We start from the raw sequence: 23,083 nt of genomic DNA, 5'->3' as shown, positions 1-23,083 counted from the left end.
GGGGGACACATGTTGATGTAGTAGAGACATGAAGAAGAGGGGAAACATGTTGATGTAGAAGAGACATGAAGAAGAGGGGACACATGTTGATGTAGAAGAGACATGAAGAAGAGGGGACACATGTTGATGTAGAAGAGACATGAAGAAGAGGGGACACATGTTGATGTAGAAGAGACATGAAGAAGAGGGGACACATGTTGATGTAGAAGAGACATGAAGAAGAGGGGACACATGTTGATGTAGAAGAGACATGAAGAAGAGGGGACACATGTTGATGTAGAAGAGACATGAAGAAGAGGGGACACATGTTGATGTAGAAGAGACATGAAGAAGAGGGGACACATGTTGATGTAGAAGAGACATGAAGAAGAGGGGACACATGTTGATGTAGAAGAGACATGAAGAAGAGGGGACACATGTTGAGAGGGGACACATGTTGATGTAGAAGAGACATGAAGAAGAGGGGACACATGTTGATGTAGAAGAGACATGAAGAAGAGGGGACACATGTTGATGTAGAAGAGACATGAAGAAGAGGATTTTGCATAATAGGTGACCTTTAAATTAGAAACAAACTCTGATTGGTTGATTGATAACGGCGGTGTGTCTGCAGGTCGGGGGTCCGGCTACTTCCCTTTGTCTCGGCTCCATCTAAACACCTCAGCGACTCGTCCAGCAGCGATCAATCAGCCAAGTTATCGAGGCGTCGCCCGGCGTCGTCTCCGAGCCGCCGCCTGAGATTCGAGGATGAAACGGAGACGGAGGCGGAGTCTCGTTACCTGGAGAGACAGAGGAGGCCGGTGCTGCTCTCTAAACCTCACCTGAACAGGTATTGTTAGAAAACTCTCCCTGGTCTCCGGCTTGAGCTTGAACCTCAGGATCCATGTATCTGTGATCCTCTCCAGAATGGAAGGAGTCATCACATACAGAGCATCAACTAGTTCCTGAACAGTGTCCTTCACATGCTGATATCAAGAGAGGGAGTTACACAGTCACAAGATGGAGGAATAGAAAGCAGTATTCAATGTTTACTTCAGATTAGCTCCACGTCAGAAATGAGCATGCTTGATGTCTCTCTCCATAGAGGCTGAATCATCATGTTAATCACATAGCTATCATCTGCCTCAAACAGTCCTGATGCTCTTCTAGGTCATCACACATCCTGTCATGTTCACAGCTACAGTTGATACCTTTGTTAGCATGCTACTCTCAGATTGGGAAAGGACATTCACTATTTTCCCAACAGGTATGTTTACGGAGCAGCGGGGGCGGGGCCTGTTGGAGTCCGCCTGCCTTTACCTGAAGACAGGGGGCGGAGTCTGCACAGGCCATGCCTTCACCTGCTGACTGAGCCAATCAGAGAGACGTACATTGGCTCCGTCAGACATGAGGAGACCAGGGTGGTAGGGGGCGGGGCTTACCACCAGGTGAGGAGGAGGACCAATCAGAAGGAGATAAATGGAAACCCGATGCCCATCATAGATCTGCCAATCAACCCCTACGCCCTCGACCAGCTGACCACGCCCACTTCCTACTTGGCCCCGCCCACTGTGGGGTCAGCGATTATGTTACAGAGCATCGGGGTAAACTGGACAGAGGTAGTGCCAAACCAGAACAAGAAACAGGACCAGAACCAGCACCAGGAGAAGAACCAGAAGCAGGAGAAGAACCAGAAGCAGGAGAAGAACCAGAAGCAGGAGAAGAACCAGCACCAGAAGCAGGACCAGGGGGGTCCAGCTGCAGCACAGCCCCAAAAAGGGGCAGCAGCACTGCAGCAGAGAAGCCCCTCTGTGGAGGTTCAGAGCTCCACAGGTGAGAACGTTTACAGGATATATTGCACAGGAAACAAACAACTATTTGATAAGAAAATAAAAATGTATTGAGATCCGTATACGTGCACTAACATATCCTCCTCTGATTGGTTTACAACTGAGAGAACAGCTCCGCCCCCTGCTTGCAGAGAGCCAATGAGAGCAGAGACTCACGCTGATGACCCGCCTCTTCCTGAACGGTGAGTCTGAATCAAGCCCCCAGGAAGTGCGCCGGACTCTGAGGAAAATATTCGTTGTGGCCAAACGGCGGTACTACACTTCCGTATGGGTTGCTGGGCCCAGAAACACTTTTTACCATTGACTAACATTGGGAAAGAGACGTCTGTAAATCGTTGGATAATTTTTTTTAAACTAAATAAACTACCCAGTATGAACGTTTGTATAGCCCTTATTAAAACCTGTTAAGCCCCAAAGCCCCGCCTTTGTTTTTCTCACGACACTGTGTCTCAGGGCATCTTAATATTTAAGAACCTGTTAATGTGTTATACCAGATTAACGGAAATAATCTCAGCTAACTGACGATACAAACCATTTTTACCAAAACAAAACACAAGTCTCATAAGAAGCATCTAAATGACCCCTGAGCGAAAAATGCTAACGCACTTTGGCACAGAACTCAAGATAAAAGTACCCTTGTTACTAGTTATCGTAGCTGCACATACAAGATATCCGATTAAAGCTGAGGTTCCACAGATTATTTAGGTATATAGTATCATCACTGAGTTATCCGGACTCGCGACAGGGGAAGCAAACACAGACATCACAACACGTACCTTTACGGAGATTCTAGGGAAATCGTCTCACCGTAGCTGTCAATCTGATAAAAAGACGTGTTCAATGGCATTAAAACGAGAAAAAACGCGGCTGAATCGGTTAATCCATAGGTTGATAATGTTTCTGTGGAATATTTTTTAAATTTATAATCCATAATTCCATTTTTATGTAAAAATCGGAGAGTTAAAATTAGCTGCTAATGGTAGCCACCAGAGTTATCGCAGCTTCCGGTTTTGGCTATGCGTCAGTCTCACACACACACACACACACACACACACACACACACACACATTACCAAATAAGGAGTGTGTGGGAGTTCCCCTCGATTCCATTGGCTCTGACGGTCAGAAAGAGATGTCAATCAGCAAAATCGAGCAAGGGGGGCCAGAGATAGGTCAAATCCACCCAAATGGCCCCAGAAGTGTTTTTTTTGTGCTAAATCTCTCTAAAAAGGTCAAATTTCACTTGTTTTGCATCAATCTTGATACAGGGCACTTATTATATGTTGTAGTTGATTGGATTCCTAAAGCTTTTAGTCTACCATCCCATCATTCAAGGGTGGTTTTCACTATAAGTAATCTTTTTTTTTTGGACGGACACAATAATTTACATTTTTTTTACTGTGTTCAATCTGAATTTACTTGAAAATAAAAACATCTATATTGATTCTGACACTTCTACATCCAACTCACAGGTGTATCCTTGCTTTGAGAAAAAAGATTATTAATTTAACCCTTTTAGAAGATATGGTCATTTGTTCTGGGAATGTCATTTTCGAGCCTGAGACCTGAAAACAGGCTCGGGGCTTAACAAGTTAAAAACATTCGGTCCTCAAGTTGTAAAATGTGCTAATAAGTAATAACGTTATTCTGAGAGTTATTTTCCTCTGCATTATGTACGTGCATCTGAGATTGGGAGCTTGGGGGTGGGGCTTAAGGGGCAACTCAGCTGCGCATGCTCTATGAGGGCACATACGGGTACTTCTGCTCTGACAGCCAGGCATGCTGGGTAATCTGTGACGTTTCGCTCTCTCAAAAGTTGGGCCATTTTGCCTTCATGTGCCAATGAGCAGCTCTCATAGGAAAGAACGAGACCCCGCCTCCCACGCTGTATCCAGTTATTATTATACATCCATGGTCTGAATGCAGGAAGTCCTCATTCAACACCAAACATTCATAAACTGTATTTTGTTTTACATGTTTCAACATAAACTTGTGAACAGATATAAACACAATAATAACTGAATCATTTTGAAGTAGTGTCAAATCTCATCCTTTGCTTTTTACACCGACCCTTTTTACTGTAATTATTCTACAGACCATTTTAAGACTATAGGAGGAGACAAACCTCAAAATAAATTCCCGTCCCAAATGTAGAAAAGACTCCAGTAAAAAACCAACAACTGAAGGTTAACGCTACTTGTACTTGTACTCAAGTACAACACCTGAGTATTTCTCCCACCTGTTTATTTATGCATCCTGTGTTTCCTCCAGCCTCGGCAGCAGAGACGATTCCTCTCGCCTCTCTCTGCGTCGTCTCTTCTCCAGCGTCAGGCTCAGCGGGACTCGAACCGGCAGCCTCGACCGCCTCAGCTTCAGGCCCCGCCCCCCTGTGACTGACCCCGCCCCCTCTGACCCCACCCCCACAGGAACCAGGAAGTCCTCCGCTCAGTCTCCCAGTGTGGTGAGAACATCATCAATTATTTTATTTTTAAGTTATATTTCTGCTAGAATCTCATCCAAACATATTAAACATATTAATCAATTTCTAAAAATAAAAAAAATCTAAAGTTTGTGTCAGATCTTGTACTTGAGTAACAGTAGAAGTACTCAGATCTTGTACTTGAGTAAAAGTAGAAGTACTCAGATCTTGTACTTGAGTAAAAGTAGAAGTACTCAGATCTTGTACTTGAGTAAAAGTAGAAGTACTTGGGTGTTGTACTTGTACTTGAAAAAAGTAGAAGTACTTGGGTGTTGTACTTGAGTAAAAGTCTGTGTTTCCTGTCCGTCCAGCAGGGGTCGCCCTTCCTGCAGTTGAGGAAGTCGTCTTCGGTTCAGAGTATTGTGTCAGAGCGTAAGAAGAAGAAGGATCGCTCTGCGGACTACAGACGAGCCGCTGAGCCGTAAGTTTCCTGTTATACTTAAAGCTCACCTATTAGGCTTTATTTGAACAATATATTACAGGGCCATATCTATACAAAACATGTCTCTGAAGTGCTTTGCTCAAAATACCAAACTGATCACCCATTCTAGCCTCATCCCCCTCTATTTCAGCCCTGTTACTAAAGTGTTGATTCTGGGTCCGTAGCTTTAAAAAGAAAGAAAAAGGAGAGCTCATTCAGGAGAATTCTAGCAGCAGAAACTCGAAAACGCCATATTATGTTCCAAACTACATCAAGGATGGCTAATGTAAACACAGACCATATTATTTCCAGAACACGTCTCATTATTTCTGAAAGCAACGTTTCTGATTGGCCCGTGGGTCTAAAGCCCGCCCACATTTTAGTAATGTGGTCATGACGCAGCAAATCTGGATCAGCTCCGTTGTTCCCCCGTTTTTAGAGATGTGGGTATAGGCGCCGAAGCTCCCCCTAGGATAGCCATAGCACCCCCTAAGCACCCCCAAGAAATGTCTGTCTTTTTTTTTTTTATGTGTGAAATTCATAATTTGAAAAATCATTGAATCGAAAATAATATACAGTACAGTACAAGTGCGTCTGTGCGTCTGTGTGTGTGTGTGTGTGTGTGTGTGTGTGTGTGGTGTGTGTGTGTGTGTGTGTGTGTGTGTGTGTGTGTGTGTGTGTGTGTGTGGCAATAGCGCATTTAGTGTGATTGAGCGAGCGAGAGAGAGAGAGAGCCAGGGATTTTGTTGTTGTTTTGTTGTTAGCATCTGGTTAGCTAGCTGCACAACGGATATAAAGAGCTGTTTCCACAACAAGCTGGAGGAGAGTCCTCTCCTCTCAGACTGAGAGGCTCAGTGAGCTAAAGGACTCTGAGTGTTTAGATAGTTCACTTTAGTCTAAGTTATCTCAGTGGGTCTCAAACGGTTTGGTCACCATTAATGTAAACAATTATTTCCGAGGCACACGTTCATATGATCATTATAGTTATAAAAAAATAAGAGAATAAATGAAAAACAGGTATGAAATACTATATGACAGTAAAACAAGAATACAGTTTGAAAGGGGAGTGATTTGTAAAATATCCATAAAGAAAAAGTAAATCTGTTTAAAGTTCTGTTTCATATCTGTTGAGAGAGGTATCCATAGATCTCTTCATGTTGCTCTCAAAGTGCACCAGATTGATGCTTTTAACTTCAATATTTAAAAAAAAAAAACCTTCCCGGGGGAGCAGGCCCCCGGACCCCCTAGAGGAGGTGAGGAGGACCCCCCTAGAGGAGGTTAGGTCCACCCCCCACTTATAAAAAATAGTACTTTACCCCTGCTTACACCTAGCTTATGAGGTGATTTTCGAGCCTTCTTTGTAAATGCCGCGGGTACACTGTGTGTGCGTGTGGGGAGTGTTGCAGTAGAACATTCCACTGTAGCGCCCGGTACCTTAATGGGAAACCCTAAATATTTGAAATGTCAAGCTACCCCACAGCACCCCAAAAGAAAATCTCTGGCGCCGCCACTGGATGTGGGTACGGAGGAAAAGAGAGAGGGTTTTGTGTTCTGACACACCGGGGACACACACACTGGGGACACATCGGGGACACACCGGGGACACACACACCGGGGACACACCGGGGACACACCGGGGACACACCGGGGACACATGTTGATGTAGAAAAAGACATCAGAAAGTGCATTTTGCATAATAGGGGACCATTAAGATTAAGATTGGTGAAGGAATGAGTCAGCGTTATGAGTCCTAGGTCGTCCTCTCTCTCCTCAGGTTCTCTCAGAGGTCTCTCACCCTGCAGGACGTGGGTTCTCCGTCCTCAGCGCGCTGCGTGGGGCGGGTTCTCCAGGTCTCTGCTGACGGCTCGGTTCTGTTGGAGCTGATCCGACCGAGCAGCAGAACGTTCGGGTTCATCGTCAGCCGGGGGAGGGGCCGCAGGGACTCAGGTACTGGAGATACTACTGAAAATACAGCAAATACTACTGAAAATACTGCTGACAATATTGCTGAAAATACAGCAAATACTGATACTAATAGTACTCTGTGTACTGAAGGTGTGTATTAACAGTACTCTTTGTACTCAGGAGTGTACTAATAGTACTCTGTGTACTGTGTCTAGGAGTGTACGTGGAGGACATGCTGGACCTCAGCACAGAGAAGCTGTTCTCAGGTCTGCTCTCAGTGGGAGATGAGTTCCTGGAGGTCGCCGGGCAGAAAGTGTCCGCTCTGACTCTGGATCAGGTGACCCGGCTGCTGACCCAGAACACCGTCACCACCGTCAGGGTACTACGCACACCGCCACGCTGACACCACAGAAGAAGAGAGGCCAATAATACAGCTGATTACCACAGAAGAAGACAGGCCAACAAGACAGCTGATCACCACAGAAGAAGAGAGGCCATCAAGACAGCTGATCACCACAGAAGAAGAGAGGCCATCAAGACAGCTGATCACCACAGAAGAAGAGAGGCCATCAAGACAGCTGATCACCACAGAAGAAGAGAGGCCATCAAGACAGCTGATCACCACAGAAGAAGAGAGGCCATCAAGACAGCTGATCACCACAGAAGAAGAGAGGCCATCAAGACAGCTGATCACCACAGAAGAAGAGAGGCCATCAAGACAGCTGATCACCACAGAAGAAGAGAGGCCATCAAGACAGCTGATCACCACAGAATATTTTTTTTAAATGATATCGTTTCACTAAAATTGAACATTAAATGAACTTTAAAGCAGCGTCATGATATCAGCTGTTAATCTGATGTAATACATCCTGTTTCCTTAAATTCAGAAATAAATCTGAATCGTCTGATAGTAGTATAATAGTTGAATTCTGAGATTTTCAAAAAAAGTCAGAATTTTCAGAAAACCCTAACCCTCCACGCTGAACACCACAGAAGAAGAGAAACCATTGTTTACAAAGGCAGTTTATAAGCCCCATAATAATTTTGAAATGATCTTGTTTGAACTTGAATTGAACACGAATTGAACTTTAACGCAGCGTCATGATATCAGCTGTTAATCTGAAGTATTACATCCTTTAAGTGTTTTCTCTAAGAACCTTATAATGTAAATAAGTGTGTTTCTGATTTTAACCTTTGTGCCTCTTCAGACCTGCTGTATATAAACTTAACTAATGTTATTTAACACATAAACATTAAACATGTATTCAGTTTAAACTTCTGCAGTATTTATGTAGTTTACATGTATGTTTATGTTTGTTTATCATTTCTGACAAATAAAGAAACAACTTGCAAATGTTGTTGAGAAAGAATATTAATATTTTGTTGTTAAATAATTGATTCTCTGCTAATTAAAGTTATATTTTATTTATGATGTTTGTTTGTATTTAAGTTGGCAGTGAATGTGACACTTACGAACAAAAATATAAACATTTTGAGAAAAGCCTGAATTTTCAGTTTTTGGAAAATAGTCTGAATTTTTTTATTTTGAGTAAAAAGTCAGAATTTTATAATTTTTAGAAAGAATTCCGAATATTTTGATATTTTGAAAAAATTCAGATTATTTGAAAAAAATCAGAATTTTCAGATTTTTTAAAAAAAGTCTGAATTTTCAGATTTTCAGAAAACAAGTAAAGTTAAGAAACATTGATATTTCTAAATTCAAAACACCAAAACTTCTCTATTTATGAAAATCTGATAAATGTAATTTTGTAATTTCAACCTATGGCTTAATTGCAGAGAATACTTAATTGTGTTGTGAAATTAACTGTAAAACAACTCGATGGATTTATGGAGAGTGAGAACAGATCCAAAGTCAGTCTGTTAATAATCTTTGTATTTATAGACTTTATTTGCAACAGTCAGTTTTATTTTGTTAAAACAGGAAACACGTTCATTACCACCGTGCGTACCGTGAATCTGATAATGTGGGACACAACAAAAAACAATAAAACATTAAACATAAAAAGATTCAGTCAGTAAAACAAAACACGCAAACTGTAAACAAAAAGTTTTAGTGTTATTACTTTTTTTCAAACGCAGACTAAACTAAAAAACAGGATTAAAGGTACTTTTAAACAGTTACAATAGAAACCAGGATTCAACCATATTGTAACTGAAGTTAAAAAAGGATTTAACCTGAAATTGAGCCGAGTTTAATTTGGGTTTAAAGCAAGATTACATCTGAATTCAACCAGAGTTCAACTGGAGTTAAAGATTATATCAAGAATAAACTGGAATTAAACCACATTGTAACTGAAGTTAAACAAGGTTTGAATCTTAAATCAACGAGAGTTAAACCTGAAACTAAGGATTCAATCTGATTAAAACCATAGTTGGACGAAAGTTGAACCTTGATTAAAAGGAGTTAAACCAGGATTACAATTCTTCTGGTAACATGATTAAATGTGAATTGCACTGGAGTTAAACCTGAAATGAACCAGAGTCAAACCAATGAAATTAAACGGAGATAAAATGATGTTAACATGGAGTTAAAATAACAGAGTTAAATGTAGAAAATACTGAGTTGGAAATACACTTATCTTTAAGTTATACTGGAGTTAATGTCAAGATTCAAGCGGAGTTAAACACTTTAAAGTAGTTACACTGAAGGTATATAGATATACTGGAGTCAACAGTTATGATTAAGTCCAGCTTGGATTAAAGTAGAGTTAAACTGGTTTTAAACAGAGTAAATATGGAGTTAAAGTGGTTTTCAAAGTAGAGTAAACATGGATTTAAAGTGGTTTTCAAAAAAGAGTTTCAGTCGAGTGGAATCTCAGCCCTTAAATAAAACAAACAGGATTCCTTAACACACATCAAACCTGGTTCCACCTGGTCTGACCTCCACATGATTAACAGTCAGACATTCAGAGAACCAAAAAGTGCCTTCAGTCGACTCAGCAGAAAACAGACAGACAACGAGATCAGGAGAGTCCGATAGAGTCCGGTGGAGTGTGGTATAGTCTGGTAGAGTCCGTTGGAGATCAGGAGAGTCTGGTAGAGTCTGGTAGAGTCTGGTAGAGTCTGGTAGAGTCTGGTAGAGTCTGGTAGAGTGGTAGAGTCTGGTAGAGTCCGGTAGAGTCTGGTAGAGTCCGGTAGAGTCTGGTAGAGTCTGGTAGAGTCCGGTAGAGTCTGGTAGAGTCTGGTAGAGTCTGGTAGAGTCCGGTAGAGTCAGATAGAGTCAGATAGAGTCTGGTAGAGTCCGGTAGAGTCTGGTAGAGTCTGGTAGAGTCTGGTAGAGTCTGGTAGAGTCCGGTAGAGTCCGGTAGAGTCTGGTAGAGTCCGATAGAGTCAGATAGAGTCCGGTAGAGTCCGGTAGAGTCCGGTAGAGTCTGGTAGAGTCTGGTAGAGTCCGATAGAGTCAGATAGAGTCCGGTAGAGTCTGGTAGAGTCTGGTAGAGTCCGATAGAGTCAGATAGAGTCCGGTAGAGTCTGGTAGAGTCCGGTAGAGTCCGGTAGAGTCTGGTAGAGTCCGGTAGAGTCTGGTAGAGTCCGGTAGAGTCTGGTAGAGTCTGGTAGAGTCCGATAGAGTCAGATAGAGTCCGGTAGAGTCTGGTAGAGTCCGCTGGAGATCAGGAGAGTCCGGTAGAGTCCGGTAGAGTCAGATAGAGTCAGATAGAGTCAGATAGAGTCAGATAGAGTCCGGTAGAGTCTGGTAGAGTCCGCTGGAGATCAGGAGAGTCCGATAGAGTCCGATAGAGTCTGGTAGAGTTTGGTAGAGAAAGTTGGAGATCAGGAGAGTCCGATAGAGTCTGGTAGAGAAAGTTGGAGATCAGGAGAGTCCAGTTCAGTCAAATAGGGTCTGGTAGAGGTACAATAGAAACCAGTAGTGTCTGGTGGAGATCTTCTAGAGAACAGTAGAGTCAGGTAGAGTCCAGTCGAGTCCAATGGGGGCCTGTAGAGTCCAGTAAAGTCCGATAGAGTCCGACAGAGTCGATTGTCAGGTGGAGTGGGATAGAGTCCGGTAGACTCCAGAGATCAGGAGAGTCCAGTTCAGTGAAATTGGGTCTGGTTGAGGTACAGAAGGGTACAATTGAATCCAGTAGTGACTGGCGGAGTCTTCTAGAGATCAGTACAGTCCAGTCGAGTCCGATAGAGTCCAGTAGGATCTGCTGGACTCCAGTAGACAGATTGATGAGTGCTGACAGGAGGAGGCATCAATCAGAGGATGAAGAAGAGGAGGAGGACGATGAACAGGATTCCAAGCAACACACCGATAGCACACCACTGACGACGATCTGTGGGAAAACAGACTGCTAATAAATATCAACTAATTAACTACAAGCTAAAAGCACTAGCATCCATTGTTTTATTTCTGTCACTACTGCAGTGTGAGGGCAGTTTACCGCTGGTCATGTGCGACACCTTAGCCAGTTTCTTCATGACATTGTCCAATCTGGAGTGAGTGTTGTCCACCTCATGAGTGAAGTCATCCAGCATCCTGCAAGAAAAACACAAAGACTCATCAAGTCCGGCTTGAGTCAAAACATTTGCTTTGTCAGCTAAACGAATATCACATTTTAAAACATATTTCTTGGCATTTTGCCGTGAAAAAAACCTGTTTTCTGCAAACAAAGGGAGGCATGCACTGCCAAGTTATCTACATTAAAGAAATTACATTTTAATAAAAAGAAAACTGACTCATTTAATAAGATGAACAGTTTTATTGATTCAGAATTTTTTTTTGCTCCGTCACGGCCGCTCTGGGCTCAGTCACATGAACGGAGAGGAGACAAACTCTGGATACGGCTTTTAGCGCATCTAAGACTTAAAGACGTAATGATTTAAAGTAGGGATACTCAAGGGTTCGTACTGGGTAGTTTAATTACCTCAAACCCAGTTCTACGCTGGTTTACAGACGTCTCTTTCCCAGCGTAAGTCTATGGGAAACTTGTTTTGGGGCCCAATGACGTCAGGAGACTCACGGAAGTTGTAGTACCAACCTTTGGCCACTTTAAAATGTTCGCTTCAAAACCAGGTGCTTTTTTTACCCTTACTTCCTGATGTGGTCCCTCACTTCCTGTCCTTGTCCCTCACCTGCTTTTCATGTCCCGAAACAACTGAGTTTAGTCCTTTTTTGACCATGCTAACTTTTGCCTACAGAAACTGACCAAAATGTATTTGTCTGATTGGTCCTAGAAGACCTACAAGTTTATTTTTTAGAAATGAACTTCACCTACCTTACCTTCTCATATAACCTCAAAAAACCTACCATACCTTCACTCTATCCTCCAGGGCAGTACACTATCCTGATGAAACCTCCAGGGACCTACCCTTCTCTATCCTACAGTAATCTCCAACCTACCCGATCCTTTTATTCCTTCAAGGCCCTGCCCAGTCTGTTGCCTCCCGGGACATTACATTACATTACATTACATTGCATTTAGCTGACGCTTTTATCCAAAGCGACTTACAATAAGTGCGTTCGTCCAACAAAATACAACTTGAAGAAAACAGAATCATAAAGTACATCAGGTTTCATAGAGCCAAACATTTCAAGTGCTACTCAACTGGCTTTAGATAAGCCAGTCCTTTATTAGTACAAAAGTGCTTCGTTAATAGTTCTAACGCTCGAAGTGGAGTCGAAAGAGATGAGTTTTCAGTTTGCGCCGGAAGATGTGCAAGCTATCTGCCGTCCTGATGTCAATGGGGGACAAACCGAACGTAGAGCATAACCCCAGTAATGGAAATGAATCTGAAAGTCCTTACACAGACTGCTCATCCAGCTCCATGCCGATCCTCTCCGACATGTTCTTCAGGACTCCGATTGTTCCCGACACCAGCTCCAGCTGTTCGTCCTGCTGCTCTGCAATCAGCTGATACAAACACACATTATCATGCTTTGTTTGAATCCAGCAGGTACCCAAAACATCCCCATAGTGCATCATCGCTCAGAGCGCTGTTATTTATTCAACAGGGACAGTGCACATTAATCAACATTTCTGTAAATGTGCCAAGAGGCTATTTCTCATCTGTAGTCCCTGGACAGAGTTTTTAAGTCAACCTAAAGACACATTTAATTTTAAACAAGTAAATACAATCAAATAAAAACATGCAACACACAGTCCTGGAAATCTTAATGCAAAAAACAAAACAAGAAAGAACATTAAAACACAGGCAGTGTAAGGAGCAGAAGATTGTGTCAGTGTTTCAGAGCGGATTCCTCACAAACCAGGTTTTGAGTTTGGATTTAAATAAACTAAACCTAGTCTCTGATTGGAGATGGGATTGAGTTCCATCGCTGAGCAGCTTTAACAGAAAATGAAGACTGACTGAAAGAACTTTTCCTGAGTGGAATAATGCAATCTCCTCTCGCTGCACCTCTGGTCATCCTATGTGCAGTAGCAGATGATAATAAACCGTCTGAGAGGAGGTGAGGTGAGGCCGTGGATAATCTTGTAAAGCAGTGGTTCCCAACCTTTTCTGTCTCGTGTACCCCTTGAGCCATTCTATAAGAACCCCCTCACTCATCTGGGATAATTCGCCTACATCTTTTCGTGTATGAAACCCTTCGTATCGTGTTTAACTCGACTGCTCCTAAATGAAAATCACTTGTATTTCTCACATTCAATACAAGTCCATTTAAACTTGAAATGTACACTTGTTGTCAGGTAAAAAAAGTATGTTAAAACTCACTACTTATTTAGGAAGCCAATAATGTCTTCTTTTTTGTTAGGAGAAGCCCCCCCCCCCCCCCCCCCCCTCTCTGAACAGCCACTTTTATCCGTCATATTTGAAAAGAAACATTATTTTCTGTATTCATGTAAGACAAAAGTTATTTATTTATTTGGCGATGACCTGCGCTATTTTTAGAACGCCAGGCACCTGCGTACCCCCTGCGATCCCCTCAAGTCCCCCTAGGGCCCCCGAACCCCATGGATGTTTAACAAGAACTGGATACAGCGTGGGAGGCGGGGTCTCGTTCTTTCCTATGAGAGCTGCTCATTGGCGCATGAGGACAAAATGGCCTGAGATTTTCGAGAGCAAAACATCACAGATTACCCAGCATGCCTGGCTGTCAGAGCAGAAGTGCCCGTATGTAGTTCAAAGAACGCAGTTGAGTTTCCCCTAAAGCCCCGCCTCCTATAATTAAGCCCCGCCTCCGATCTCCTACTCTCGGCTCCGTAGAATGAATGGAGAGAAATTAAATCTGGATTCAGCTTTAGTGCCTTTTACAACTTTAAGGACCTAACGATTCTAATAAGGGCTATAAAAGTGTTCGTGCTGGGTATTTTATTTGTTTAAAAATTATCAGCTGATTTACAGACGTCTCTTTCCCCATGTTAGACAATGGGAAAAGTCTTTCTGGGCCCAGTGAACTCACGGACTGATACGGAAGGTGTAGTACCGCCGTTCGGCCACTAGGAATATTTTCCTCAGAGTCCGGAGCACTTCCTGGGGGCTTGCTGTACCCCCGGTAGGGAACCACTGTTGCAAAGAAGGCAAGCATTTGCATTGGCTGTGACATGGCTCCAGTGTTTGTGTACCTGCTGCTGGCCCTGCTGTTCCTCGATGCACTGAGAGTTGGCGTTCTGCAGCTGGCTGTCCAGACGGCTGTATTTGTTACCTCCGGGCTGCCAGATCGGACCTGAAGGACCGCGCTCACCGAGAAGAGCCTGGACACAACAACACACACACACTGTCAGACATCTTACGTTTTGCAGCAGCTTCGGCTGACCAAAGGTGAGAATATGAGGAGAAATCACATCAAAAACTCGACCAGGGAAACTCATGGTCTTGATGAGAACACAGGATTTTGGCTCCAAAGTTCGTTGTCCTTTGCTTACAATGACAGGAAGCTGCAAATATATATTTTTTCCATATCCAAAAACGTATTTCCCTTCAATGTACCTGCCCTTCCCTCACTGTAACCTCAAGGGACTTATATACCCTATCACTTCCAAAGCCCTACCATACCCTAAATATGTTCATTTAATTCATTTCTTATTTTAAAAGTTACTTAACTGTATATCATTTTAATTGTATTAATCTTTAACCTTGTGTGAATCTGTGCTGTCCTGTTTTTCCTTCTGACCCTGTTGATGTTTAAACTTCTGAATTTCCCCACAGTGATTAATAAAGGTCCATCATCTCTTATCTCTTACATCAGGACCTACCCTCCCTTGTTCATAGATAAACTCCAAGGACCAACCCTACCATTATATTATTTTGAGCACCTGGCCTACCATACCCTGTCTATAAACCTTTCCTACCCTCAAGAGTTAAGGCAACTACAGGGGGTCTTTTGGGTTTCTCGGGGGTAAAAGTGTCTTTAAAAGGTTATCTGCATTGATTTGAGGCTTTTTGTAACAGTTCCAGTATAAAAGTACCCCTGTGGTCAGTTACCTGGTGGTTCTTTCTGTCCCCTGAAGACGCACCTGGACTCGACATCTCTTCTTTCATTTCCTTCAAGACAAAAAAGGACAGTCAGCAGCCAATCAGATCGTTTGGAATCAAATCAGACACTAGCAGTTCAGCGTGAAGACTAACAGCGACTAGATGTCACAATACCAGAATTTAAAGAGCCTGTGACAGCATCCCAACAACTGTTGTGCAATGAAATATTGGGCTACTAGTAATCTCGAACCGTCAGTTTAAAAAGAAAAAGCGATACCGTTCCGTTAAATATCAATAATTTCGAACATCGCGGGGAAATTCCTTCGACTCATTTTGGAGTTTTGGGAGAAGCCGGAAGTGACGTCAATGCGGGAACGCTTCACTGTGCGGAGAGAGAGCCAAACACGGACAAAGTGTGTTGTCATGCGTAGAAATGGTGAATTACTGAGTTTAGGCACGTTAATAACGTTTTAATGAAGTTGACTACAGTATATTCATATGTGTCAGTGATTTCATGTCAATTCGGCGAACATAAACATACATGATCGTGGTGAAGATGATGATTACATTAGGATTAAAAATCGGTAGTGAGAGCTACTGAATTTCCTCCCGTCGGATGTGATATAAAAACAAATCGATTATTTTTGTAGTTGTAAACTCAAGTGGATGAAACTACATTTATTAGTGCTTTCATGTCAATTCGGCGAACATATGATACATTAAATGATCGTGAGGATGATGATTAAAAATCGTTTGTTTGAGCCGGTCTGCATTTCCTGATGAGAAAACAAACCGATGCTTTTTGTAGTTGTACACCAACATGGATTAAACGTGTTTTTACCACAATGTGGGGAAGTTAATGGATAAAATGCACGGATTATTATTATTATTATTCCCACTCCGATCGGGACACCAGGTCCACCGTTTCCCCGCAGCGAGGCTCCCCCCGTTGACAGTTTACCTGGGCTGGGCTGGGTGCAGTGGCGGACTGGCCATCGGGACGAATTCCGATGGGCCGGTACCGAAGTGGGCCGGTCGGATAAATCACTAGCACATCCCCCATAGGCGGCGCGTGAGGCTCAGGTTTGGGAAGGCTACATCACTTGTTTTACCTGACGCTGCCCGCCTCCGGCGTCTATAGAAAAGAGATCAACTCGGTGTGCGGAGTTTACATCTCTCAAGTCATATTACAGGAGAAAGGAAATACAGTTTAAACTGCCGTATGCAGAGAAGACGCCGACGTGTCGCACTTATCATTCATATCACATCATCAATCAGATCATCGATCATATAATATTATAATATATCATATATCTCCTTATCTGAGTCAGCTGAGCCGTGTCTGGCCGTGCAACACTCACAGTGTTACATACTGTATGCAGAAGTATTATTTTTAGCAGCACATTATGTTGACGAAACACTCGAGTCAAATGTAATTAAAGTCAGATCCACTCGTGTCTTAGACGTGAACGCGCTCTCAGCTGGAGAGAGTAACCCTGGCTTGATTTACCGAGTTGATAACCAGCGTCGTAGGACCGCTTAGCGAGATCTCGTTTGTTAGTTTGTTGTTGTTAGTTAGTTTGTTACTCAAACATATCCAGGGTCTGTTGAACTGGCTTCGTAGTGCAGGGAACAGGTGGCTGGCAGCGCTAATGTCAAAGACACAGACATTATATTTGTATTTTACCAGGATGCAGTGACACAAATATTTACATATTTACATTTACTATCTACAGCACCCGCCGCCCCTGACATCCCCCACTCCCCCCGTTGACAACTTACTAGCGGTACCGAAGTGGGCCGGTCGAGAGTCCCGGGATGATTTTTAGTCCCAGTCCACCACTGGCTACATGACCGTATGATCGCCCATATTGACGCACCTAATTCCTAAACTTCTAACAGATACAACATAAAGCGATCCTTCAGCCTCATATGAGCTCTCAGACACGTTCAACATTAAACTGTCCTCGCTGTCTGAGCTTGCTGCTGTGTGCGTCATCGTGCGTTTACATGCAGATGCTGGGATCCTGAACGGTGCAGCTGGAGCGCTGTGCCCGCAATGACGTCACACATCATTTGGCGGGACTTGAAGAATCCCCGAGCAGATCCAGGAAATGGTCAACATTGAAGGGCAGATTAATGGTTATCAAAGTACAAATATCCAAAATCAGTTCAGTAACGGTTTTCAAGGGGACAATATTTACTCAAATTGAGGGTTTGGATGATGGGGGAAACTCGTGTCACAGGCTCTTTAAGTCAATACCAATACCAGTGAAATTTGAATACCCAATTCTGGATTCGGCTTTTAGCGCATTTTACAACTTTAAGGACCTAATGATTCTAATAAATATTAATCAATGCGAAAAAGTATTTCTGGGCCGGGTGACGTCACGGACTGATACGGAAATGGTAGTACCGCCGTTTGGCCACTACGAATATTTCCTTCAGAGTCCGGAGCACTTCCTGGGGGCTTGGTGTTCAGTGACTCCTCACCTGAGCACAGAGGTGACTTTTACCTGATGTAAGTGAAGCTTACCTTGACCGTCTGCCTGGTGCTGGTGATGAAGGCTTTCCTCTTCAACAGTTCTGCCATGTCCAGGTTGAACTTCTTTGGGTTGGACTCGACGATGCGTTCACGGACAGTTAAGAAAACCACTTATCTATCACAGGTTAACGCTTCACATCTCTGATCTCTACAACACGTCAGGGTGTCATGGATCCGATGTAACACTCACAACATTAAAGAATAAAACAAAGAGGAATCAATAAAACACAGACAGAGAGATGGTTGAAGTTAAATAGTATATTGCTGTACAGCACTATAAGAGACACATTACCTTGCAACAAAGCAGTCAATAGCGTAATGTTGTCCCTACAGTCTAAGGGGAATCTCAGAGCTTATATGCACCTCAACCTGCATCCGTAGTTAAACTTTTCCTGACCTCTGTCCCCTCTGTCTTTAAATAATTCTAGGTTTCACGACCCTTTTCTCTGCTGACACCTTACATGCTAATGTTGGCCACAGAAATAGGTATGCCTCCTTTTGGAAACGACATGGATACTCACTAGTATGGCTTGAAACACATGATTATATAAAACAGATTATACAAGGGTTATAAAGGATATTGATCGTCTCGTCCAGGTCCTCCAGGTCCCACTCGATGGAGCGCAGACTGTTCCTCAGCTCATTGGTCGTCCAGTCCATTTCCTCCTTGGAGGCCCCGCCCCCTTCCTGCAGCAGCTCGCTCCATCTGTGGTGGAGGCTCTGCGCTGCGTTCACTGCCTTCTGAACCTCCCTGTAACAAACATAACATCAGTGATGCGTTCACTGCCTTCTGAACCTCCCTGTAACAAACATAACACATCAGTGATGCGTTCACTGCCTTCTGAACCTCCCTGTAACAAACATAACATCAGTGATGCGTTCACTGCCTTCTGAACCTCCCTGTAACAAACATAACACATCAGTGATGCGTTCACTGCCTTCTGAACCTCCCTGTAACAAACATAACATCAGTGATGCGTTCACTGCCTTCTGAACCTCCCTGTAACAAACATAACACATCTGTGATGCGTTCACTGCCTTCTGAACCTCCCTGTAACAAACATAACATCAGTGATGCGTTCACTGCCTTCTGAACCTCCCTGTAACTAACATAACATCAGTGATGCGTTCACTGCCTTCTGAACCTCCCTGTAACAAACATAACATCAGTGATGCGTTCACTGCCTTCTGAACCTCCCTGTAACAAACATAACACATCAGTGATGCGTTCACTGCCTTCTGAACCTCCCTGTAACTAACATAACATCAGTGATGCGTTCACTGCCTTCTGAACCTCCCTGTAACAAACATAACATCTGTGATGCGTTCACTGCCTTCTGAACCTCCCTGTAACAAACATAACACATCTGTGATGCGTTCACTGCCTTCTGAACCTCCCTGTAACAAACATAACATCAGTGATGCGTTCACTGCCTTCTGAACCTCCCTGTAACAAACATAACACATCAGTGATGCGTTCACTGCCTTCTGAACCTCCCTGTAACAAACATAACATCTGTGATGCGTTCACTGACTTCTGAACCTCCCTGTAACAAACATAACATCAGTGATGCGTTCACTGCCTTCTGAACCTCCCTGTAACAAACATAACATCAGTGATGCGTTCACTGCCTTCTGAACCTCCCTGTAACAAACATAGCACATCAGTGATGCGTTCACTGCCTTCTGAACCTCCCTGTAACAAACATAACATCAGTGATGCGTTCACTGCCTTCTGAACCTCCTTGTAACAAACATAACATCAGTGATGCGTTCACTGCCTTCTGAACCTCCCTGTAACAAACATAACATCTGTGATGCGTTCACTGCCTTCTGAACCTCCCTGTAACTAACATAACATCAGTGATGCGTTCACTGCCTTCTGAACCTCCCTGTAACAAACAAAACATCAGTGATGCGTTCACTGCCTTCTGAACCTCCCTGTAACAAACATAACACATCAGTGATGCGTTCAGTGCCTTCTGAACCTCCTTGTAACAAACATAACATCAGTGATGCGTTCACTGCCTTCTGAACCTCCCTGTAACAAACATAACATCTGTGATGCGTTCAGTGCCTTCTGAACCTCCCTGTAACAAACATAACATCTGTGATGCGTTCACTGCCTTCTGAACCTCCCTGTAACTAACATAACACATCTGTGATGCGTTCACTGCCTTCTGAACCTCCCTGTAACAAACATAACACATCAGTGATGCGTTCACTGCCTTCTGAACCTCCCTGTAACAAACATAACATCAGTGATGCGTTCACTGCCTTCTGAACCTCCCTGTAACAAACATAACACATCTGTGATGCGTTCACTGCCTTCTGAACCTCCCAGTAACAAACATCACACATCTGTGATGCGTTCACTGCCCTCTGAACCTCCCTGTAACTAACATAACATCTGTGATGCGTTCACTGCCTTCTGAACCTCCCTGTAACAAACATAACATCAGTGATGCGTTCACTGCCTTCTGAACCTCCCTGTAACAAACATAACATCTGTGATGCGTTCACTGCCTTCTGAACCTCCCTGTAACAAACATAACATCAGTGATGCGTTCACTGCCTTCTGAACCTCCCTGTAACAAACATAACACATCTGTGATGCGTTCACTGCCTTCTGAACCTCCCTGTAACAAACATAACACATCAGTGATGCGTTCACTGCCTTCTGAACCTCCCTGAAACAAACATAACATCTGTGATGCGTTCACTGCCTTCTGAACCTCCCTGTAACAAACATAACATCTGTGATGCGTTCACTTCCTTCTGAACCTCCCTGTAACAAACATAACACATCAGTGATGCGTTCACTGCCTTCTGAACCTCCCTGTAACAAACATAACACATCAGTGATGCGTTCAGTGCCTTCTGAACCTCCCTGTAACAAACATAACATCAGTGATGCGTTCACTGCCTTCTGAACCTCCCTGTAACAAACATAACATCTGTGATGCGTTCACTGCCTTCTGAACCTCCCTGTAACAAACATAACATCTGTGATGCGTTCACTGCCTTCTGAACCTCCCTGTAACAAACATAACATCTGTGATGCGTTCACTGCCTTCTGAACCTCCCTGTAACAAACATAACACATCAGTGATGCGTTCACTGCCTTCTGAACCTCCCTGTAACAAACATAACATCTGTGATGCGTTCACTGCCTTCTGAACCTCCCTGTAACAAACATAACACATCAGTGATGCGTTCACTGCCTTCTGAACCTCCCTGTAACAAACATAACATCTGTGATGCGTTCACTGCCTTCTGAACCTCCCTGTAACTAACATAACACATCAGTGATGCGTTCACTGCCTTCTGAACCTCCCTGTAACTAACATAACATCTGTGATGCGTTCACTTCCTTCTGAACCTCCCTGTAACAAACATAACACATCTGTGAGGCGTTCACTGCCTTCTGCATGACAGAAGTAGTTAGCTAGTTATCTTCGTTAGCCCTAAAGCTATCGGTCCTATTGGCTGACTAAGCCTGTCGTGCCTGAAATAGGCATCTAGTTTTTTATTTCACTGAACTTTGAATGTTATATATTGATAATTAGACAGCAGGTAAATGAAGGACATTCATTTCGAGGGACTTGTACTTGAGGAATTTCAGTTTTCTGCTACTGTATACTTCTACTGCAGTTTACATTACTGGTAACTTTATACATTACAAACTAATTTGATATACACATAGTATATCATGTAGGAATAATAATGTATCCATAACTGTACAATGTTTACAATTCTATCTTAATCAGTAAAGTGCAATATTAAAATGCTCTCATATGTATTCGCTAGTGTTGAAAACAGAATAATATAACATTCTGTAATTATGGTGAGATGGTAGTGTTTTCTAAATAGACAGACATCAACAATAATATACACATAGTAGTAACATAACGAGTAACACTACGTTTACTTGCTGAAAATACTCAGTACTTTTACTGAAGGGACATTTTGAATGCAGGTCCTCTTCCAGAGAGTTTCTACTGTTATTCAGGAATATTATCTCTGTAATTAACGGACAAAACTGTGACCCTGAACACTGACTGTAACTCAGTGCTAACATCATAGCAACATGCTAACTCACTCACAACACACTGGGAGCTAACATTAGCTTAGCAGTTAGCCTGCTGTTATTCCCTGTTAATAACCTGCTGTTTTAATCGATCATTGATCAGCTCTCCTCTGTCTACATGGTCAAACTAGAAGCTACCCTGCTGTTAGCATTAGCATTAGCTCGGTTCTGACCCTTTGACGACGAAGAACGGGTCTTCCATAGACATGTTGCTGGTTCTGGTTCTGGTTCAGTCTGATCTCACTGCCATTACACTGCCATCGGCTCCGGGTCAAAAAGAACGAACTTCATCCACTATTCTCTCCGATTCCTCTCAGTTTGTCTCCATCAGAACCGCAGCAGCCGCGGCGCTTTGTTTACATGCAGCGAGGCGACGCTGTGACGTCACACACAGTGTATCACATTTCACCAGAGACCGTTTTTATATAAATTCACTTTGGAATATATACACTAAATGTTAGTCCTGAAGAGGAAAAAAACCTATGAAAAAAATCAATAAAATATATTTAAAATAATATTAGTCCTGAAGAAAAACTAAATGACATCAATCAATCAATCAATGTTTATTTATATAGCCCAATATCACAAATGTTACATTTGTCTCAGTGGACTTTACAGTTTGTACAAAATATCAGTATGACAATACGACACCCTCTGTCCTTAGACCCTCTGTCCTCAGACCCTCTGTCCTTAGACCCTCTGTCCTTAGACCCTCTGTCCTTAGACCCTCTGTCCTTTACCCTCATCGTACAAGGAAAAACTTCCGAAGAAAACCCACAGTTTAAAGGGAACATGGGAGAAACCTCAGGGAGAGCAACAGAGGAGGGATCCCTCTCCCAGGGACGGACAGACGTGCAATAGATGCCGTGTGTAAATTGAAAAGATAATACATTTGCAACATAGGTAGTCCAAATGTTTGGAAATGCATGTGTGTATAATAGGAAGATGAATCCACGAGGATATCCATCCAGGACCTATGATCCAGGACCACAGCCACGACTCAAGATCCAGGGCTCGCGATCCAGGACACAGGACCGCAGGATCATCCATGACTCCGGATCCCGGCGTATATAGACACCAAAAAGAAAGACATTTGGGGAAGCTGGGTTAATCGGAACATGAGAGTACACAGGTATAGACAGAGAGAAGGAAGAAGTAAGATGTCCCCCGACAAACTAAGCCTATATCAGCAAAACTAGGGGCTGAATCTAATCAGCCCTAACTATAAGCTTTATCAAAAAGGAAGGTCTTAAGCGCACTCTTAAAAACGGATAGGGTGTCTGCCGCCCGAACACAAACTGGAAGCTGATTCCACAAATGTGGAGCTTGATAAGAAAGGCTCTGGCTCCTATTGTACTTTTAGAGACTCTAGGAACAACCAACAACCCTGCATTCTTGGAACGCAATGCCCTAGTAGG

General features: G+C 43.1%; 2 protein-coding genes across 2 annotated transcripts in view; one reads left to right on the top strand and one right to left on the bottom strand.

Annotated features, from left to right (window-relative positions):
* The window catches only part of LOC117546154, an 8,945-nt gene extending 1,719 nt beyond the window's left edge, over positions 1-7,226 (top strand). Inside the window, exons 2-8 of the mRNA XM_034216296.1 lie at positions 614-829; positions 1,247-1,812; positions 1,942-2,011; positions 4,100-4,289; positions 4,619-4,728; positions 6,503-6,675; positions 6,849-7,226. Coding sequence (XP_034072187.1) covers positions 614-829; positions 1,247-1,812; positions 1,942-2,011; positions 4,100-4,289; positions 4,619-4,728; positions 6,503-6,675; positions 6,849-7,036 — 1,513 coding nt within the window. The 3' untranslated portion in view covers positions 7,037-7,226. The remainder of the gene's footprint in view (positions 1-613; positions 830-1,246; positions 1,813-1,941; positions 2,012-4,099; positions 4,290-4,618; positions 4,729-6,502; positions 6,676-6,848) is intronic.
* A 1,292-nt stretch (positions 7,227-8,518) lies between these two features.
* On the bottom strand, positions 8,519-22,051 carry stx6 (syntaxin 6). Its single transcript, XM_034216283.1, has 8 exons — positions 21,839-22,051; positions 18,157-18,326; positions 17,567-17,661; positions 15,040-15,099; positions 14,181-14,309; positions 12,403-12,509; positions 11,040-11,134; positions 8,519-10,931 (listed from the first exon to the last, which is right to left on the bottom strand). The coding sequence occupies exons 1-8, from the start codon at positions 21,871-21,873 to the stop codon at positions 10,855-10,857; spliced, it is 768 nt and encodes a 255-aa protein (XP_034072174.1). The 5' UTR covers positions 21,874-22,051; the 3' UTR covers positions 8,519-10,854.
* Between the last annotated feature and the right edge of the window lie 1,032 nt (positions 22,052-23,083).

This window comes from Gymnodraco acuticeps, unplaced genomic scaffold (assembly GCF_902827175.1).
Source record: "Gymnodraco acuticeps unplaced genomic scaffold, fGymAcu1.1, whole genome shotgun sequence".
Lineage (NCBI taxonomy): Eukaryota > Metazoa > Chordata > Actinopteri > Perciformes > Bathydraconidae > Gymnodraco > Gymnodraco acuticeps.
Note: the sequence above shows the minus strand (reverse complement) of the source record. Positions and strands in the feature narration are given on the sequence as shown.

Bases quoted from the DNA above. Each gene is read 5' to 3' on its own strand.
- stx6 (XM_034216283.1), bottom strand. From the start codon at position 21,873: ATGTCTATGGAAGACCCGTTCTTCGTCGTCAAAGG. The intron at 11,135-12,402 runs GTAAGGACTTTC...TTTTTCTTGCAG, and splicing joins GAGCTGGATGAGCAGTCTGT to GATGCTGGATGACTTCACTC. The intron at 10,932-11,039 runs GTAAACTGCCCT...GTTTTCCCACAG, and splicing joins GGTGTCGCACATGACCAGCG to ATCGTCGTCAGTGGTGTGCT.